Source organism: Anabrus simplex, chromosome 1 (assembly GCF_040414725.1).
Source record: "Anabrus simplex isolate iqAnaSimp1 chromosome 1, ASM4041472v1, whole genome shotgun sequence".
NCBI classification, from domain to species: domain Eukaryota; kingdom Metazoa; phylum Arthropoda; class Insecta; order Orthoptera; family Tettigoniidae; genus Anabrus; species Anabrus simplex.
Genome location: NC_090265.1, coordinates 1,207,907,604 through 1,207,923,175, shown reverse-complemented (window position 1 = coordinate 1,207,923,175; position 15,572 = coordinate 1,207,907,604). Strand labels below are relative to the sequence as shown.

Below are 15,572 nucleotides of genomic sequence, written 5' to 3'. Positions count from 1 at the left end.
GGTGAATAAATAGTACACTGTCTCGCGACCACGTTGTCAAACTGCCGATAGCCTACCGGTAAGCATAATATGTAGGTGGTGAATAAATAGTACACTGTCTCGCGACCACGTTGTCAAACTGCCGATAGTCTATCGGTAAGCTATGCGTCGTACATATACCGGTATTATTTATTTATACGTTGTGCAACATGTCGCAAACGTGACTGTGTTGCCAAATTGCCCATAAACCATACACGTATTTAAATTGCGCATTCATGTGCAACTTACGTTGCAGTTCCATTTACCTTTTAACCAGATTAGTGAACAAAATTTGGACGTGCGACGATTATGTAATTAAAGGTTTAAAGTCCGATTTTTGTATTGAAAATAAAGGATGCGACGATTACGCGGTGGCGACGATTATGCCGTGAAATACGGTAGACACTCCTCAAAAAGTTAATATTTCCTAACGATCTGGAAAAGAAGTCTTTCAGTGGATATTAGCTCTAACATTCTATAGTTACCTTTTCTTTGGCATGTATGAAAGTCTCAAGGAAGAAGGAAGTGGAGAGTTGTGCAGCCACCTCTGTAATGTCATGTTGTTGACTCAACAGTGTCTGTGGGATGTAGCCACACACCTGCCACATAAAGCTGAAACAAGGGAATAGGCAAACTTACAAAACTTTACAAGAGATCATAATGCAATGCCTTCGTTAACATTCTTACCAGCACCTAGAAACAGCACAAGCAATATTTATACATCAGTATGGTACAAATTAATTGAAAAAGAAAATAGAGACTGAAACATAAACTTGGGCTGTTTAGTTCTTCTTCCGGGTTGAACAGTGTGTTGTTATATGTACGTTCGGTATAGTTTGCGGACATTTCAAATACATTGCAGTATTCTTTGTCAAGGCAGTAAAGATATTTTAAAAAATAAAAGTCTTAATAAAGTCTTACAAACAAATAGTCATAATTTATACACTTTTTTGAATGTCCTTGTCTAAAAATGTGGTAACAAGTTGCATATTGGTAGTTCTATAAGAACGCAAATTGCTACGTTGAATCAACCATCTCGCTCACCTTCTGAAGCATATTTCCTACATCATCCTCACATTCATTTGTAATTTTTTTTTTAAATCAACCACAATAAGAACAATCAGGATCCTGATTTTTTATCTTAAAGATTGAGATTAAGGCTGAAGATGCCCTTAGATAAAGGGCGAAGCATGTCCCTATAATTTTATTCACAGATTTTAATTCTTAATTAAAATCACTTTTTATGTATTGAATATGTGGAATAAATAAATTTTAATATTTCTTTGACTTTATTGACATAGTGACATCGAACACAGGACACCTTGAAGTAGAGAAAGAACACATCACAGGAACCATCAGAAGAAAGGAATATTTGTTAAACAACATCCAACATGTTTTTAGAAAATTGGAACAAAGAGGAAGAGAACATACAAGCGGAGAATTTAACCTATTCGAAGACAGTGATCCTTCCATAAATCTGAAAAACAACAAACAGGATTGGGAATATATGAAACAAATATTACATTAAGACCATTTACAAACCACACCAGGAGTTTACCCATTATCTGCCACGAGTGAAAGACACAACAGAATTACAGGCCCCTGGAGTCTACCATACTGAATGTAGCTACGCTATCTGCTACGTAGGCACAACAAAGCATCTGATTTCTACCAGACTTAAAGAACATATCCTCCACACTGACAACCAAGACATAAAATTTTCAGCTGTAACCAAGCATTCCTGTGAAATAAGAAATGAAATTGAATTTGACAGAAGCAATATTTTAGCAGCTATTCACTGGAATCTCAAAAAGAAAAATCCAAGAGGCCATAGAAATTAAGAAACACTCTAACAATATGAATTTACAGGAAGGCTACATATCAGCAATTCTTGGATGCCTATTATACACAGATTACAATATACAGGTCAGAGCATGAAAATACAGGGTGAACCCTCAAATTACGTAACAGCAATGGTAACTCCCAGCTGTCTGGTGAGTGATGTACGTTCCAGATGTTTCAAGAGGCCCCATACTTTCATAGCTGTTTTTAGCTGCCTGAGGTCCGGCTCCACGGCTAAATGGTTAGTGTACTGGCCTTTGGTCCAGACGGCCCCAGGTTCGACTCCCGGCCTATTCAGGGATTTTAAACTTCATTAGTTAATTCCAATAGCTCAGGGTCTGGGTGTGTGTGTGCCATCTTCATCATTAGAATTCATCATAGGTAGGGCCCCATCCTCGTAGCCATGCAGGTCGCCTATACAGTGTCCACTCTATAAAGACCCACAACAAGCCCCTTTGGAGGCCACACACCATTAAAAAGCTGCCTGAGAAGACTGATTACCTTGGATTGCACAGGGGTACTTCAAACGCCTTGACAAAGATTACTGAAATATATTTGAAACGTTGGCAAACTACATGCCAAGGTACCTAAGTCAACAAAAGTCAGAAAAAGAACTAAATAATTCAACAGACTGTGAAAGCTTCACATCTAAGATAAACTTGGACAGATAATTTCTTTGCTCTGTTCCTTGAAACAATCACTAACACCATTAATGTATCATCATCTATTGCTTTAACATTTGTCCTGCCTACTGGCAGGTGTCTACATTTCCTCATATAGTGGGCCACGTCAGGGTGGAGATTTAAAGCATATTTGATCGCTGTTGTGTACGTGATGTAAAGATACCAGCATACTTTAAAACCCCCCATTGCACAGCAGCTGATGGGCCTTGGCATACCAAGCGGCCACTGGTCAACCCGAATGCTTGCAGATTAAGAGGTGCCGTGTGATAAGCGTAAGAAATCCTCTTGGTCGTTATTCTTAGCTTTCTACACCAGGGTCACCATCTCACTGTCGGATAGCTCCTCAGTTGTAATCAAGTAGGTTGAGTGGACCTAAAACTAGCCCACATTTTAAGGTAAAAGTCTCCTATCTGATCAGGAATCAAACCCATGGCTTTCGGGTAAGAGGCAGGCACGCTACCTCTAAGACTGCGGGACCAGTAAACTTTAATAAAAATAAAGCCACAGTAAAGTGGTCATAAATTGGTTTTCATATAGCATATTAAAGAAAGCTGTGGCAATAATGGGAGATAAGATTTAAAAATGACGTATAACTTCAATGGTAATATCCATATAAATGACTTTACTGGTGACAACCTTCCACACGTTTTCCAAATAAATAATTTAAAACTGTCACATAAGGTAATGAACCGACTGGAGTGGCCGTGTGTGATAACGCACTATGGGCATGGAGCCAAGCTATCCATTCGGGAGATGCGTGGGCTCGAGCCCCACCATTGGCTGTTCGGAGAATGGCTTTCTGTTTGTTTCCTATGTTCACTTCCAGGCAAATGCTGGGACAGCTCCTATTCATAGGCAACAGCCGATTCCTTCCATATCCTTACCCAATTATCATTCACCATCATTCATTTAATCTTCATTAGGTTGACATCAGGAAGGGCATCCAACCATAAAAACATGCCATATACATTCATCTCACCCTATCACTGATCCCATAACAAGAAACAGGACTAGAGGGTAGACACACACACACAAAAGGTAAATATATATTAAAAAATTAACAAAAGCAACTGCATAAGGAAACTAATAAAGAATATGGAAACTACAGGGAGGGCATTAAGATAATGGTATGCTTATAAAGGAAGCAAGGGCGCCAAGCACGCAGAATGACAATATCACTTCTAAAACACAACTGATGCATACAGTGTGTAACAATAAGGTACAGCCAAACTTTCATAACACATCCCTCACACATGGAAGAAGAAAGTATGTTATATTGACATCGGTCTGGAAATGCTTTATTTTCACGTTAGAGCTCTTTTTCTACAACTCTACACAGTACATTAACAATGGGAAACACACAGGAAGAGAACGTACCAGTATACCACAACTCGCTTTCTTACATGAAATATTCAAAATGCCTTCCGTTAGCATTGATGCATGCATCAAACTGCCATCACAGGTATACATTAGCACATCTGAAATTCAATACAATAGCGATATTTGAATTATTTTCTTCTTCAATGTGTGAAGAATATGTCCTGAAAGTTTGGTTGTACCTTACTGTTACACTCTGTATAAACAATTACTAAGCACAAGTAACAGAATACAATGCAGACAATGCAACGGGTAAGGCCAAACCGCCTGACTAAATCAAGTTATGGCAGTTAGTACATACGGCATCCTAGTACCAACAAACAATTTTTGGATTGTTAAACAAATTACAGTATATCTATGGGAACTCAACTACAGAATCCAAGTCACGCTTATCAGCTGTGTTGACCATTCAAGCAAAAGAAAGCAAGCTTGTAGTTTTACATGACTTCATATTGTGATCAGAGCCACGGAACCTCCAGTTTTATGGAATCCAAACAACTCAGACATGTCTTAGCATTTATTTTGCAATTTGCTTTACGTCGCACCGACACAGATAGGACAGGAAAAGCCTAGGAATGGGAAGAAAGCGGCCGGGGCCTTATTTAAGGTACAGTCCCAGCATTTGCCTGGTATGAAAATGGGAAACCATGGAAAACCATCTTCAGGGCCGGTGACAGTGCGGTTTGAACCCACTATCTCCCAAATGCGAGCTCACAGCTGCACGCCCCTAACCACACAGCCAACTTGCCCGTACCCACTTGTATAAGCTGAGAGCTGATCATCCTAAGTAAAGTAAGTAATGAACTACACGATAAACTATTTTGGCAGCCATATAAATGGTATGACTAGTGTGTGGTAACATTTAGGCCTTAGAAGAAAGTATTTCCATTGACAAGCAATGGAAAACTAATGATCAAGTTAAAAAAAAAAAATCCTTTCAAGTCTACATCAGTGAGGGAAATTCACAGGAAATGCTTACTACATATCACAGAAAGCTATGTTTGTCATGACTTATGCAACTGGCATAACTATTGCAGAAACAGAGGGATTATTAACAACAGTAGAAAACCAGATAATTACAACAAGGAATTGTGTACCGATGTCCTTAAAACAGCAATCTACACCTACTTTAAATATTCATTATTTATTTAATATATTGTTGGAATGCACGAGAAATGGGTTCACTTCTCATCCAAAAGCCTTTTACATCATTGTACACATGAGTAGAAAATGGAACAAAAGGAGATGGGGGTGGAATAGTTGAGTTGGGGTAAGATCGATGCCAGTTCAAGGTTTTAAATCTGCCATGAAATATTAAAGAGAAATGCATAGAGTTCAAGGTAAGCAGACTGGTCACTTTCGTGGAGAATATACAAGAATAGGCAGAAATTGGTGTCCCAATGACAATCATTTTTAGTAGACCAGTAGTGTGAGCAGAGTGGTGTGGACATCCAAGTATTCATTCTGCATATGTTCTTGAAATTCAGTGTGGAGAGTACATGTCGCAAAAACAATGGAACTCCGCCTGTATGGCAAGTTTGAACATTACACGTTATAATTCTCATGTTAGGTCCGTATTGAAATGTACATAAATACAAAGTATGTTACAAGTGTTATTTTTTTCTTTTAATATCCACCTATTCAATACAAAGAGATATTTTTTAAGAATGAAATATTATTATAAAATGTTAAAGGATATGTTTTGCCCTTATTAAGGGCATCATCAGCCTCAAACTCAAACCTGTATGGTGAAAAATCAGGATCCTGATTGTTCTTACAAGTCGTAAAAGGAGGATATCAATATAGGTGTTAGTCTAAACACAACAAACAATGGTCAGTGTAATTGTTTTGTGTGTCCTCCGCATCGCAAGCTCTGCGGCTACAAGCTCCGCAACCCGCCGCACCACCGAAGTTTCTAGCAGCTACGAGGTGTCTTTACTGCGCCTGGCACGCTCACCGATGACGTCAGCCAGCGATATATAAGGAGCTTCGTTCCAAGCCTCTCCAGGATTACCACAATGTTCGACGACCAGACCACACCGCAAGTCAGACACAGAGACATTCCTCTTAAAAACCTGTTTTGAACAGGCGGACAAATTGCTGGCTGTGAGGTTTCACCTCTGAACATTGCCTCATTATCCTGATCCCCGTAGCCACGTCGAGCCCCGAGTATAGCATTCTGCTACTCCCTTTAGTCCTCGCCAGTGCTCCGACGTCCACCTTAGCATTCTGCTATTTGAATAAATTAATGCAAGTTCCTTGCAAGTATAAACCTAGTACCAGCATTCTGCCTCTCTCTACAAGTTACGCTTGTAATTTCACAGAAGATAGTTTTCGACTATCAGGACAATTTATTAGTGAAACAGACTATCTCCTCAAGATAGAACTAAGTATATATAGAACTCTCGTATTGTATAATTGTACATATGCAACAGACATTCAAATTAAGATTTAATTTCAACATTAACTGCATGCATTCAAACAAGTTTCAAGAAGAATCCAATTTTATTTCTTATATATATTGTATCAAATCATTGAAACAATAAACTTTATGTTCTGTCACTGTATACCAAGTTCCTTGTATACAACACAACAAAATTGGCGACGAGGTAAAGTTACGTGTCAGTCTCGCCAATTTAACAAAATTGGCGACGAGGTAAAAGTAGACGGCCATAGCGCCAATTCAACAAAATTGGCAACGAGGTAAAGTGCAGTGTAAAATTAGCACTGAGGAAAAGTTACATTCAGGTCCCGCCAATTCAACAAACTTGACAACGAGGAACACTTTATTCGTGGTTTCGCCATATCACCAGTCTCGCTGCAGGAAACAAGTTAGCTACACCAGCATTTCGCATTTGTGCAGTGCAATTCTTCCCAGTGTTTGCCCCGTTCGAACTATGGACAGCAGGCTATCATTTCACACTTCATACACGAGCACCTGTCCCTACAGTGCATTCTCGCTGCGCCAAGCTCTCTTTCTCTCTCACTCACAGGCGAGCGATTGAAGGTCAAGCTCCCAGCTGGTCTACTTACACGCTGTCTCGCAAGTTGTGCTCCCTATCTCATCTGTCATCATGGCTACTACAGAACAGTTAGCGGCTATACCGCAGGCTTTGCAACAACAACAGCAACAATTCATGCAGCAACAGCAGACAGCCTTGCTTACAGCAATCCAAGCCCTCTCTGCTTTTACACAGCCCACCACCGTTCCTCAATTTTCTCCGTTCGACCTGGAAAAAGAAAAATGGTCAGTGTACTTAGCCAGACTTCAACAACACTTCATCTGCCACTCCATCACGAACGACAAGCGCAAACGAGCTCTTTTTCTCAGTTCCGTAGGAAATCCTACCTGCGAACTACTCCAGAAATTAAGCCCAGAAGAGCTGATATCAGAAGTTCCCTTTACACAGCTCCTCGCTCGTATCACTGAGCATTATGCTAAAGATCCTCATATTGTAGCAGCTCGCTACAAATTTTTTCAATGCAGGATGAAACCGCAACAGACTCACACTGCATGGATTGCGGAATTACGCGGTCTCGCCAAGAGTTGTAAATTTACCTGTTCCAAGGATGGTTGTAACACACCTTACACAGACTCACTCATTAGGGACATGGTTATTCTACATACTCTCCATGACAAGGTCCGTTTCGACGCTGTAAAGAGTAGTAACCCTTCTTTGGAAGAAGTACAGCGTATTGCCACAGTCTATGAGATGACTACGAAGACTGCAGCTGAAATAGCTACGAAACATGAAGTCTCTCACGTATCTCATACGGCCAGGACACCTTCTGCTCCTTCGAACCACAAAAGTCAGCTCGCTCCCTTCCAAGCGTGCCCGACAGGTTCATTCTCGCTCTTCTACGAAGAAGCACAATTCTCACAACACTCCTCAGCTCCTGCCTTCCTGCAGAGGATATTTTAAGCATCACGAACGTCGTGACTACCGTTTCTTCAAAGCCACATGTGATCGATGTCACAAAGTAGGACACATCAAAACTGTCTGTAAAAGTACGTCCCGCCCTGCCAGTACTCTACCGGCAAAGAAACCTAGTATGAAGACACGACAAGAAATGGAAGTGGATCAGATTAATCTTATTCTTCCTACTAGCAATTCTAGCAAGATCATTATTCCGATCTCTTTCTCCGATCACACTACTAATTTTCAATTAGATACTGGATCACCTGTCTCAATCATCAACCTTGCTACGTACCACAACTTGGGATCGCCGTCTTTCTCTCCTGCTGACGTCAAACTTGTTATGTTTAACAAGAAGAAAATTGACATTAAGGGCCAAATCACTATTCCTGCCAGCTATAACGATATTCATAAGGACATTACCTTGCTCATAGTCAATAACTACACTGCCTCTAATATTCTAGGCATGGATCTATACAATTTATTCGGTTTCCAAATTCATGACGTCAATGTAGTCTCAGCCTCTGATGTCACCGATCTCCTAGAACAATTTCCAGAAGTCTTCGACTCTACATTAGGCACAGCCAAACACTACACAGCTCATATCCAGCTGAAATCAGGAGCCAAGCCTCGCTTTTTGAAAGCACGTCCAGTCCCACTTGCACTTCAGGACCAAGTTACTCAAGAGTTACAGAGATGGATAGCAGACGGTATAGTAGTTCCCGTCAATTCCAGTAAATGGGCTACTCCACTCGTCGTTGTTAAGAAACCTAATGGAAAAATTTGCATTTGTGGTGATTTTCGCTCCACTAACAACGCTCAAGTTGAAACCGACGTTTTTCCAATTCCCCGTCCTGAGGACTTATTTCGCCGTTTAGCTGGTGGAGAGTTTGTCACAAGTGAACGATGTAGTGCAAGTGAAAAGTGGTTTTTTTAAATTTTTTTAAATTTTTTTTTAAGACTTTATTTGTGAAGTACATATGAGGTTTTATTTATTATGAACTAAACTGTACTGTACTGTTATTTGTAGAGCATAATATGAGGCGGTCCGTTCCAAAACTCGTCTTATCCATCATAAGTGATTTTTCAGGAAAAGCAAAAGACCTGTACTTTTCGTAATATAAGTCTCACTTGTTTAAATGTATTACGACGCGTTCAAGTCCAATATCATAGGGTCGTCTTACTGAAGAATTATAAATATAATTAGTAGAACGTCAATAAATTACATTTGTATTTTGGATAAGACGAGTTTTGGAGCACCCAAAAAAATTCAAAATATATTACCTCACACAACTTATTTTCAAACAAGAAAAATGAAAGGATTGAGAATATAATGTTGTAATGAAACTCACCAGTACACTCATGCACCTTTTTGCTATCAGTATAATGATATTCACAAGTAAATTAAACACAGCAGTGTGATATATCATATTTACATCCTATCCATAGTATTTGGAGAGAATTCTTCCTTTATAGACTACACTGCACTCACTATAGAAGTAACTTTAACAATAAAACATACCGTAACTTTGTTGTTAATCAAACTCTCAAATCTGTTCCCTCCTCCTGAGTTCCATCACAAAGAACTTCTGTTTCTTCAGCAAGATTATTTTCGTCTACAGAAATTGAGGTGAACAGATTCTTATAAAAAGAAAGCAACTCATTCCTATCCCAATCCATTCCAAAATGCTTTTCAAGGAAACTTTTTACGTCCTTTACTTTGGCGGGATTCAAGTTTACTCCTGGCAATAGTTCAGGTGGCATTAGCATATCTCGCAGGCGTTTTCCCTTTTTCATTGCGGATTTTCCTAAACCGATGTCTGAGTTGTAATGAGGTTCTCCCCATAAGGGTGACATTTCCCAGTGAGTCTCTGCTAATAACAAATCGTTTCACTGAAGAAAATTCAAAGTGCCAAGATGCGGGCATTTTCATCATATTTTCAAAAACCATTTTCCAATTGTTCACTGAGCAGTCTCTGCCAAACTTGAAGACTTCAGCATGTTTGCTAAAGATGTCTTCATATTCTGCTGGATTACAGATTATAGGGCATTTCCGTATCTCTCTCTCTCTCGACTTGAGCAAATACCCTGCCAGAGGGAAATGAGTGGCCTGTCATAGGAAAGGCCAATTCAACACTTTCTATATTAGGCAGAGCTGTGTGTGTCAAGAAATATGAGCACATTGCAATCATTGTAGAATTGCGGTTCTGTCCTCCGCAGACATCCGCACGAATTCGTATAGTAGTGAAGTTTGACAAATCAGTTTGTGATAATCGATGGTAAACTGCAGATGACGTTTCATTAGACCCCTTGTTGAATTCATGCTCCATCCATGTGTATGTAAAAACATTCTCCTTTGTCAACTTGGCATGTGAGGTACCCCTCAGAATGGTAAAATTATAGGTGTACAATTGGCGACTGTAATAGGCAATTTGATCTGGAACTTTTAGATTCACAAGATTCTTTGGGCAGTCAAATGAAAATATTGCTATGCTGTCCCTTTCTTCTTGGAGCTTTTTGAAAAAGGCTGCAGCCCTTAGTTTGTGTACTCTTAAGTTCCAAGATTAAATCATTCTTCAATGATACGTTCGAATTTTCAAGTTTAATTTTCTCCTTGAGCTCTATGCACTTTGAGCAAGCGTCAGTAACTGGTGTTCTGAATCCTATGTTGTAGCAACGCGTAAAAATTTTACGGAAGAACCACTGCTTCACCCTGGGTTCTTCAGGTAATTTCTTGTTATACATTTTTTTCGCTAGTTGTTTTACGTCGCATCGACACAGATAGGTCTTATGGCGACGATGGGACAGGAAAGGGCTAGGAGTGGGAAGGAAGCGGCCGTGGCCTTAATTAAGGTACAGCCCCAGCATTTGCCTGGTGTGAAAATGGGAAACCACGGAAATGTTATACATTTTGTAAAGCTTAGCGATGCTTAAATTTCCGGGTAGATACTGTCTGACCCGTGACTTTCCGTGGCAATAGTGACTTTCACAACACTGCAAACCTTCAATGAAACGTTGCACGGAGTGCCTCTTTTCAGTGTACTTTGGTTTGATCCTAGCTCCTCCCCTCTTTTCTGTTGGAAGTTTCCCTGTCGTGAAGTGATTTCTGACAATCCTCTGAACCCGATCTTTGCTGACATGCAATACATTCAAGAATGTCTTTTGGCAGACCTGAATGTGAAACTGTTCTGTATTAGCAAGTTTTATATACCTTCCACAAAAAGAGCAATATTTTCGGTCATCTTAATACACTCTATTCACAGCACAAAACTGCATGAAAGACTAACACAGTTTAAGAACAACTCAAAGAGTGGAAAGACTGGCATAAAACGCGGGTAAATTGTAGCGTGAGTCACGTGCTGAAATTATCCATTCCTATTGGTTGATTGTATATGGCGAGTTTTGGAACGACAAGCGCCGTGGATAAGACGAGTTATGGAACAATAGCCTAAGTTTGGTGACAGATTTCTATGGGAAATGGCGAGTTTTGGTGCTTAATTTTGTGATAGAACTATCACAAACATCATCAAGAAGGCAATGCTACCTCTAACTCTTTTTTTTTTTTTTTTTTTTTTAATGGATAAGACGAGTTTTGGAACGGACTGCCTCATATAACGTAATGACCTAACCTGTACTGTGTAAGATTGGTGACGTGCATTTGTAAATAGTAGAATTCTGTTCTATATTTCCTGGAAGGATCCAAAAAGTCACATGAATTATGGAACAGGGTGTGTTGTTTTGTGGGTAATGTATTCTAGAAAATATTTCTGACTGTTCTGGAAATACGACATTCGCGATCAGGCATATTCTAGAATGTTAGTCAAAGTTCGCGATCGAAAGAAAGGTTGTGATTGGTGAGTCTAGGTGGCGATAGGGAACTCGTGTACGCTGATTGGCTGCTCCAAGGCCGGAAATTCCTATATATAGAGAGAGCGAGGCAGTGTTCGAATTAATTCTGTATCCTGAATTCTGTCGGTCTTGGTCTATCCGTCTGTGAGCAGCCTATCTGGTTGACGTTCCCCAGTTTCCGGGATGGCACTCTCCTCGGGTAAGCGCTCTTGAATTCCGTTCCTGCCAAAATTTCCGTAATGTTCCGATTTGCTGTTCATACAGGAGTCTGCCCTAACCTTGCCTCGATTCACCAAATTAGTTACTTATGACGCCTTAGTTTTTCAGCTGGACTTACCTGTTCGTTTCCGAGGCATTCCCATTTCTTGTTTCACTAAAATATGTAGATTGTAGTTCTGTATCACTTGAGGTACGCTAGAATTTGGATAACCTGTTTCACATCACTGTAATTTTGCATTGTACAATTGCATTGGTAACTAGGTGTATAGTTGATTTGAAATTTGAATTTACACTGCTATGAAATAAGCTATGTATATCACTGAACTTATAGCTCGTAACTTGGAATTGTATTTGTAATGTATTTGTAAAATTATTTTGTAAGTAATATTTTTCAAATCCAAGGATCACGGCGATTTATTTCGGAATCCGCTATCTAAGCCATGTCCATGCCTTTGGTAAGTTCCCAGCCCTTTTCATCTTCCCGGTTTGTTGTTCACTAGTTGGCCCTACTGATATTTACGTACATGTTTTGGTTGGAGATCCGCGTAATGCCAGCTAATGTTTTTCCGACTGTTGGATGATTTCTGATATTGTGCTCTTACCTTCCCCTTTTAACTGTGTTTGTGCCTTGTTTGGTGTTACCACTGTAGTAGAGGTAACACAGTTCTTCTCCAAAGTTGATCTCAAAGAAGCCTATCTGCAGCTACTTTTAGACGAAGAATCCAAGCAGTGTCTCACGCTGAATACCCCTCTTGGACTTCTCCAGCTCCAGCGTCTACCTTTCGGTGTCTCTTCCTCCGCTGCGATTTTCCAGCGCTATTTAGCACAGCTTACTGCCTCTATTCCCGGTTGTGCTAACTACCTTGATGACACACTCACAGTCTGCCCAACATTAAAGTCTGATGTTAGTTCCAACACAGTTTGCCGCCTGTCCTGTTTTACCAGTCTGTCCAGCCTACGACGCCTGATGTCTGTAATGAGTGGTGGCCGCCCATCCCCTCAACATTTCGACGTGGTGTCCCCTCGGTTTTGCCACTTGTTGAAGACACTCGCCACAGCACTCCTCGAACACCCGACAAGTCATGCAGTTTCTGAAATGCTCGTGCCGAGCCTCTGGGGCATCACAATCTGCCCTCAGTCAAACTTAGCAGGATCGAGCGACTTCCCCATTCTACATATGGACAGCACGCTCAGTAATACTACATGCACCGTGCGTGTGTCTGAGTCTGAATAGCAGTCAATCTTTGTCAGGTGATGCTGCTACCGCCTGGATGGGTTTATATCGATAGTAGGTAGGTGGTCATAATGTTCTGGCTGATCAGTGTAAATGACCTGACTATTAAGTATTTTTACGGTATTGGCAAAATATGACCACGAAACATGATATCATATGTATTATTTAACAACGTATATATGTAATAACATATTATGAAACTATAAAACATAATTTGGAATTGGGGATGGAAGTCGCGGTGGTGGGGTGAAGGGGGAGGGGGTAGCCATTACAAAGAAAATAACAAGTGGCACAGTAGACAGTTGAGAATAATAAACCAGACTTAAAATGGCACACTAGTTGGAAAAGGTTTGCCATCCCTGGCCTAGACATGTTGAGGTCCTCCTGTGGCCAGCAAGATCCCGGGACTTCTTCATCACTGAACACATGTGGGATGATAATGGAAAGGGACTCCGTCGCAGTACCAACCTGCGGGATATGGAGGAACAGCTACAACAACTGTGGACGAACTTGCCTCAGGAGAGGATCTAAAGACTGTTTGACACCATTCCAAACTGCATAAGGGTATGAATTGCGGCCAGGGGGGAGTGCGACAGCCTACTGACCTGGCACCAACATTCCACCTGTAACTGCCAACGGCCTTGTCTCTTTTATCCCATATTGTAATCAGTTCAATAAAAGCACATGGTCTTTTAGTACATGTAGTTTCATTCACTTTCAACCGCTCCCTCTGGGTGCTTAACTTTTTTTGTCAGGCAGTGTATTACACTAGAACATACCTGTAAAATATTTACTTACTGCAGTAAGTGCTGGAGTAGAGACAAAGGAGGTCATCATTAGGATAAGTTCCAGATTTCAAGTTCCTACGTATTAAACAACATGAAATAAAAATTCTCTGCCTTTATCTCTCACGCACGAGTGTAATATCCCCAAAATTTAACGTGGACTCATTTTTGTAACCAACTTCAAACCTGCTTTTCCATATCTATAGTATGAAAAGGATTAAAATGGGAAAATGAACTTAATAGGTTACTGGTTTGAGCATGTGGTATGATATTTGTGAAACAGTCAGCTATTACTATTGCCATGACAACCAGTAAAGAATTCAGGGATGATATATTTTCTATGAATAAGTTGCTAGAGTTCCCATTTGCTGATGTTAACCTTGAAGCTGGTGTAAGGGGTGCAATGGAGACAGAAAACACATGATAATGAGATGAAGCATGGTTGTAAGGCCAAGCTACGGATTGTCACATGCATAGGCCTACTCTCTGGTGTAGTGTAGCATCATAATTGGTGTGAATAACAAGTGAAGTTAGTTGTAAGTTAGTTGTAATATCAGTGTGCAAATGTTGATTTTAAGTGAAAATGAGAGGAACTCAGAGGAAAGGGACCAAGCGGAAAGCACTAACAATTAAAGACAAAGTGGAGATTATAAGGAAAGAGGAGTCTTTTACACTTTCCCATGTTGCTTTGACAAAGGAGGTGGGGTTGCCACTATCTAGTCTGAACAACAACATAGTGAAGAAGGAAGATATTGTGGCTTCTGCAGTAAATACTTCAGCAAATTCCAAGAAAGTTAAATCTGGGATGTACAATGAAGCAGAACAAACTCTGCTAATATGGTTCAAACAGCAGCAAAGTTTAAAAATACCTCTGAGCGGGATGTAATTAGTGGTGAAGCTGCAAGTGTAAGCGCTGAGGAAATGGGAGTGTGGAAGGAAATAATTCTGCCTGCTAAAAAAAGCAGTTACAAAGCTTGTGACATTCAGGCTTTTTTTACTAGGTTGTCCCAGACAAATTTCTAGTTTTCAAGGGAGAAGCTTGCCATGGAGTAAAACTAAGTAAAGTGCGAGCTACAGTACTAGTTGGTGCGAATATGGAAGGAAATGAAACTACCACTACTGATGACAGGGAATTCTATAAAACCATGATGTTTAAAAAAATCAATACTTTACATCATGCAAGAACACCAGCAACAAACCAACTTGGATAACAAGTTCGCTATTTCAGGATTACATGCAGGCATTAGACGCCAAGATGGGGAGCCGGAACAGGAAGATCTGGTGTTTATGGACCATTGCCATGCCCATTCCAAAGAGTGGCCCCATTTAAGGAATATTAAGGTAGAATTTTTTCCACCAAATACTACATCAGTACTACAGCCCATGGACCAAGGAGTCATTAAGGTATTGAAGCAGAGGTTCCAATAATCAGTTGTGCGCTGTATGCTGCTATGATGGAAGCAGGCAGACTCATCTACAAGTGATCTCTTTTGGACACAATGCATTTCATTGCCTCATCGTGGAATTCAATAAAGCCTGTCATCATCATCATCATCATCATCAGCCAATTCTATCATTACATGATGTGGCCTCTTTAAGTCGTGAACTCTGGTAAGTCTTTAGCAGAACTCTCCAGGTAGAACGGTCT

At 40.3% G+C, this 15,572-nt stretch overlaps 1 protein-coding gene across 1 annotated transcript in view; it reads right to left on the bottom strand.

The window, feature by feature from the left end:
* The window catches only part of puf (ubiquitinyl hydrolase 1 puf), an 870,156-nt gene that overhangs the window by 261,542 nt on the left and 593,042 nt on the right, over positions 1 to 15,572 (bottom strand). The window contains exon 33 of the mRNA XM_068225443.1: positions 504 to 630. Coding sequence (XP_068081544.1) covers positions 504 to 630 — 127 coding nt within the window. The remainder of the gene's footprint in view (positions 1 to 503; positions 631 to 15,572) is intronic.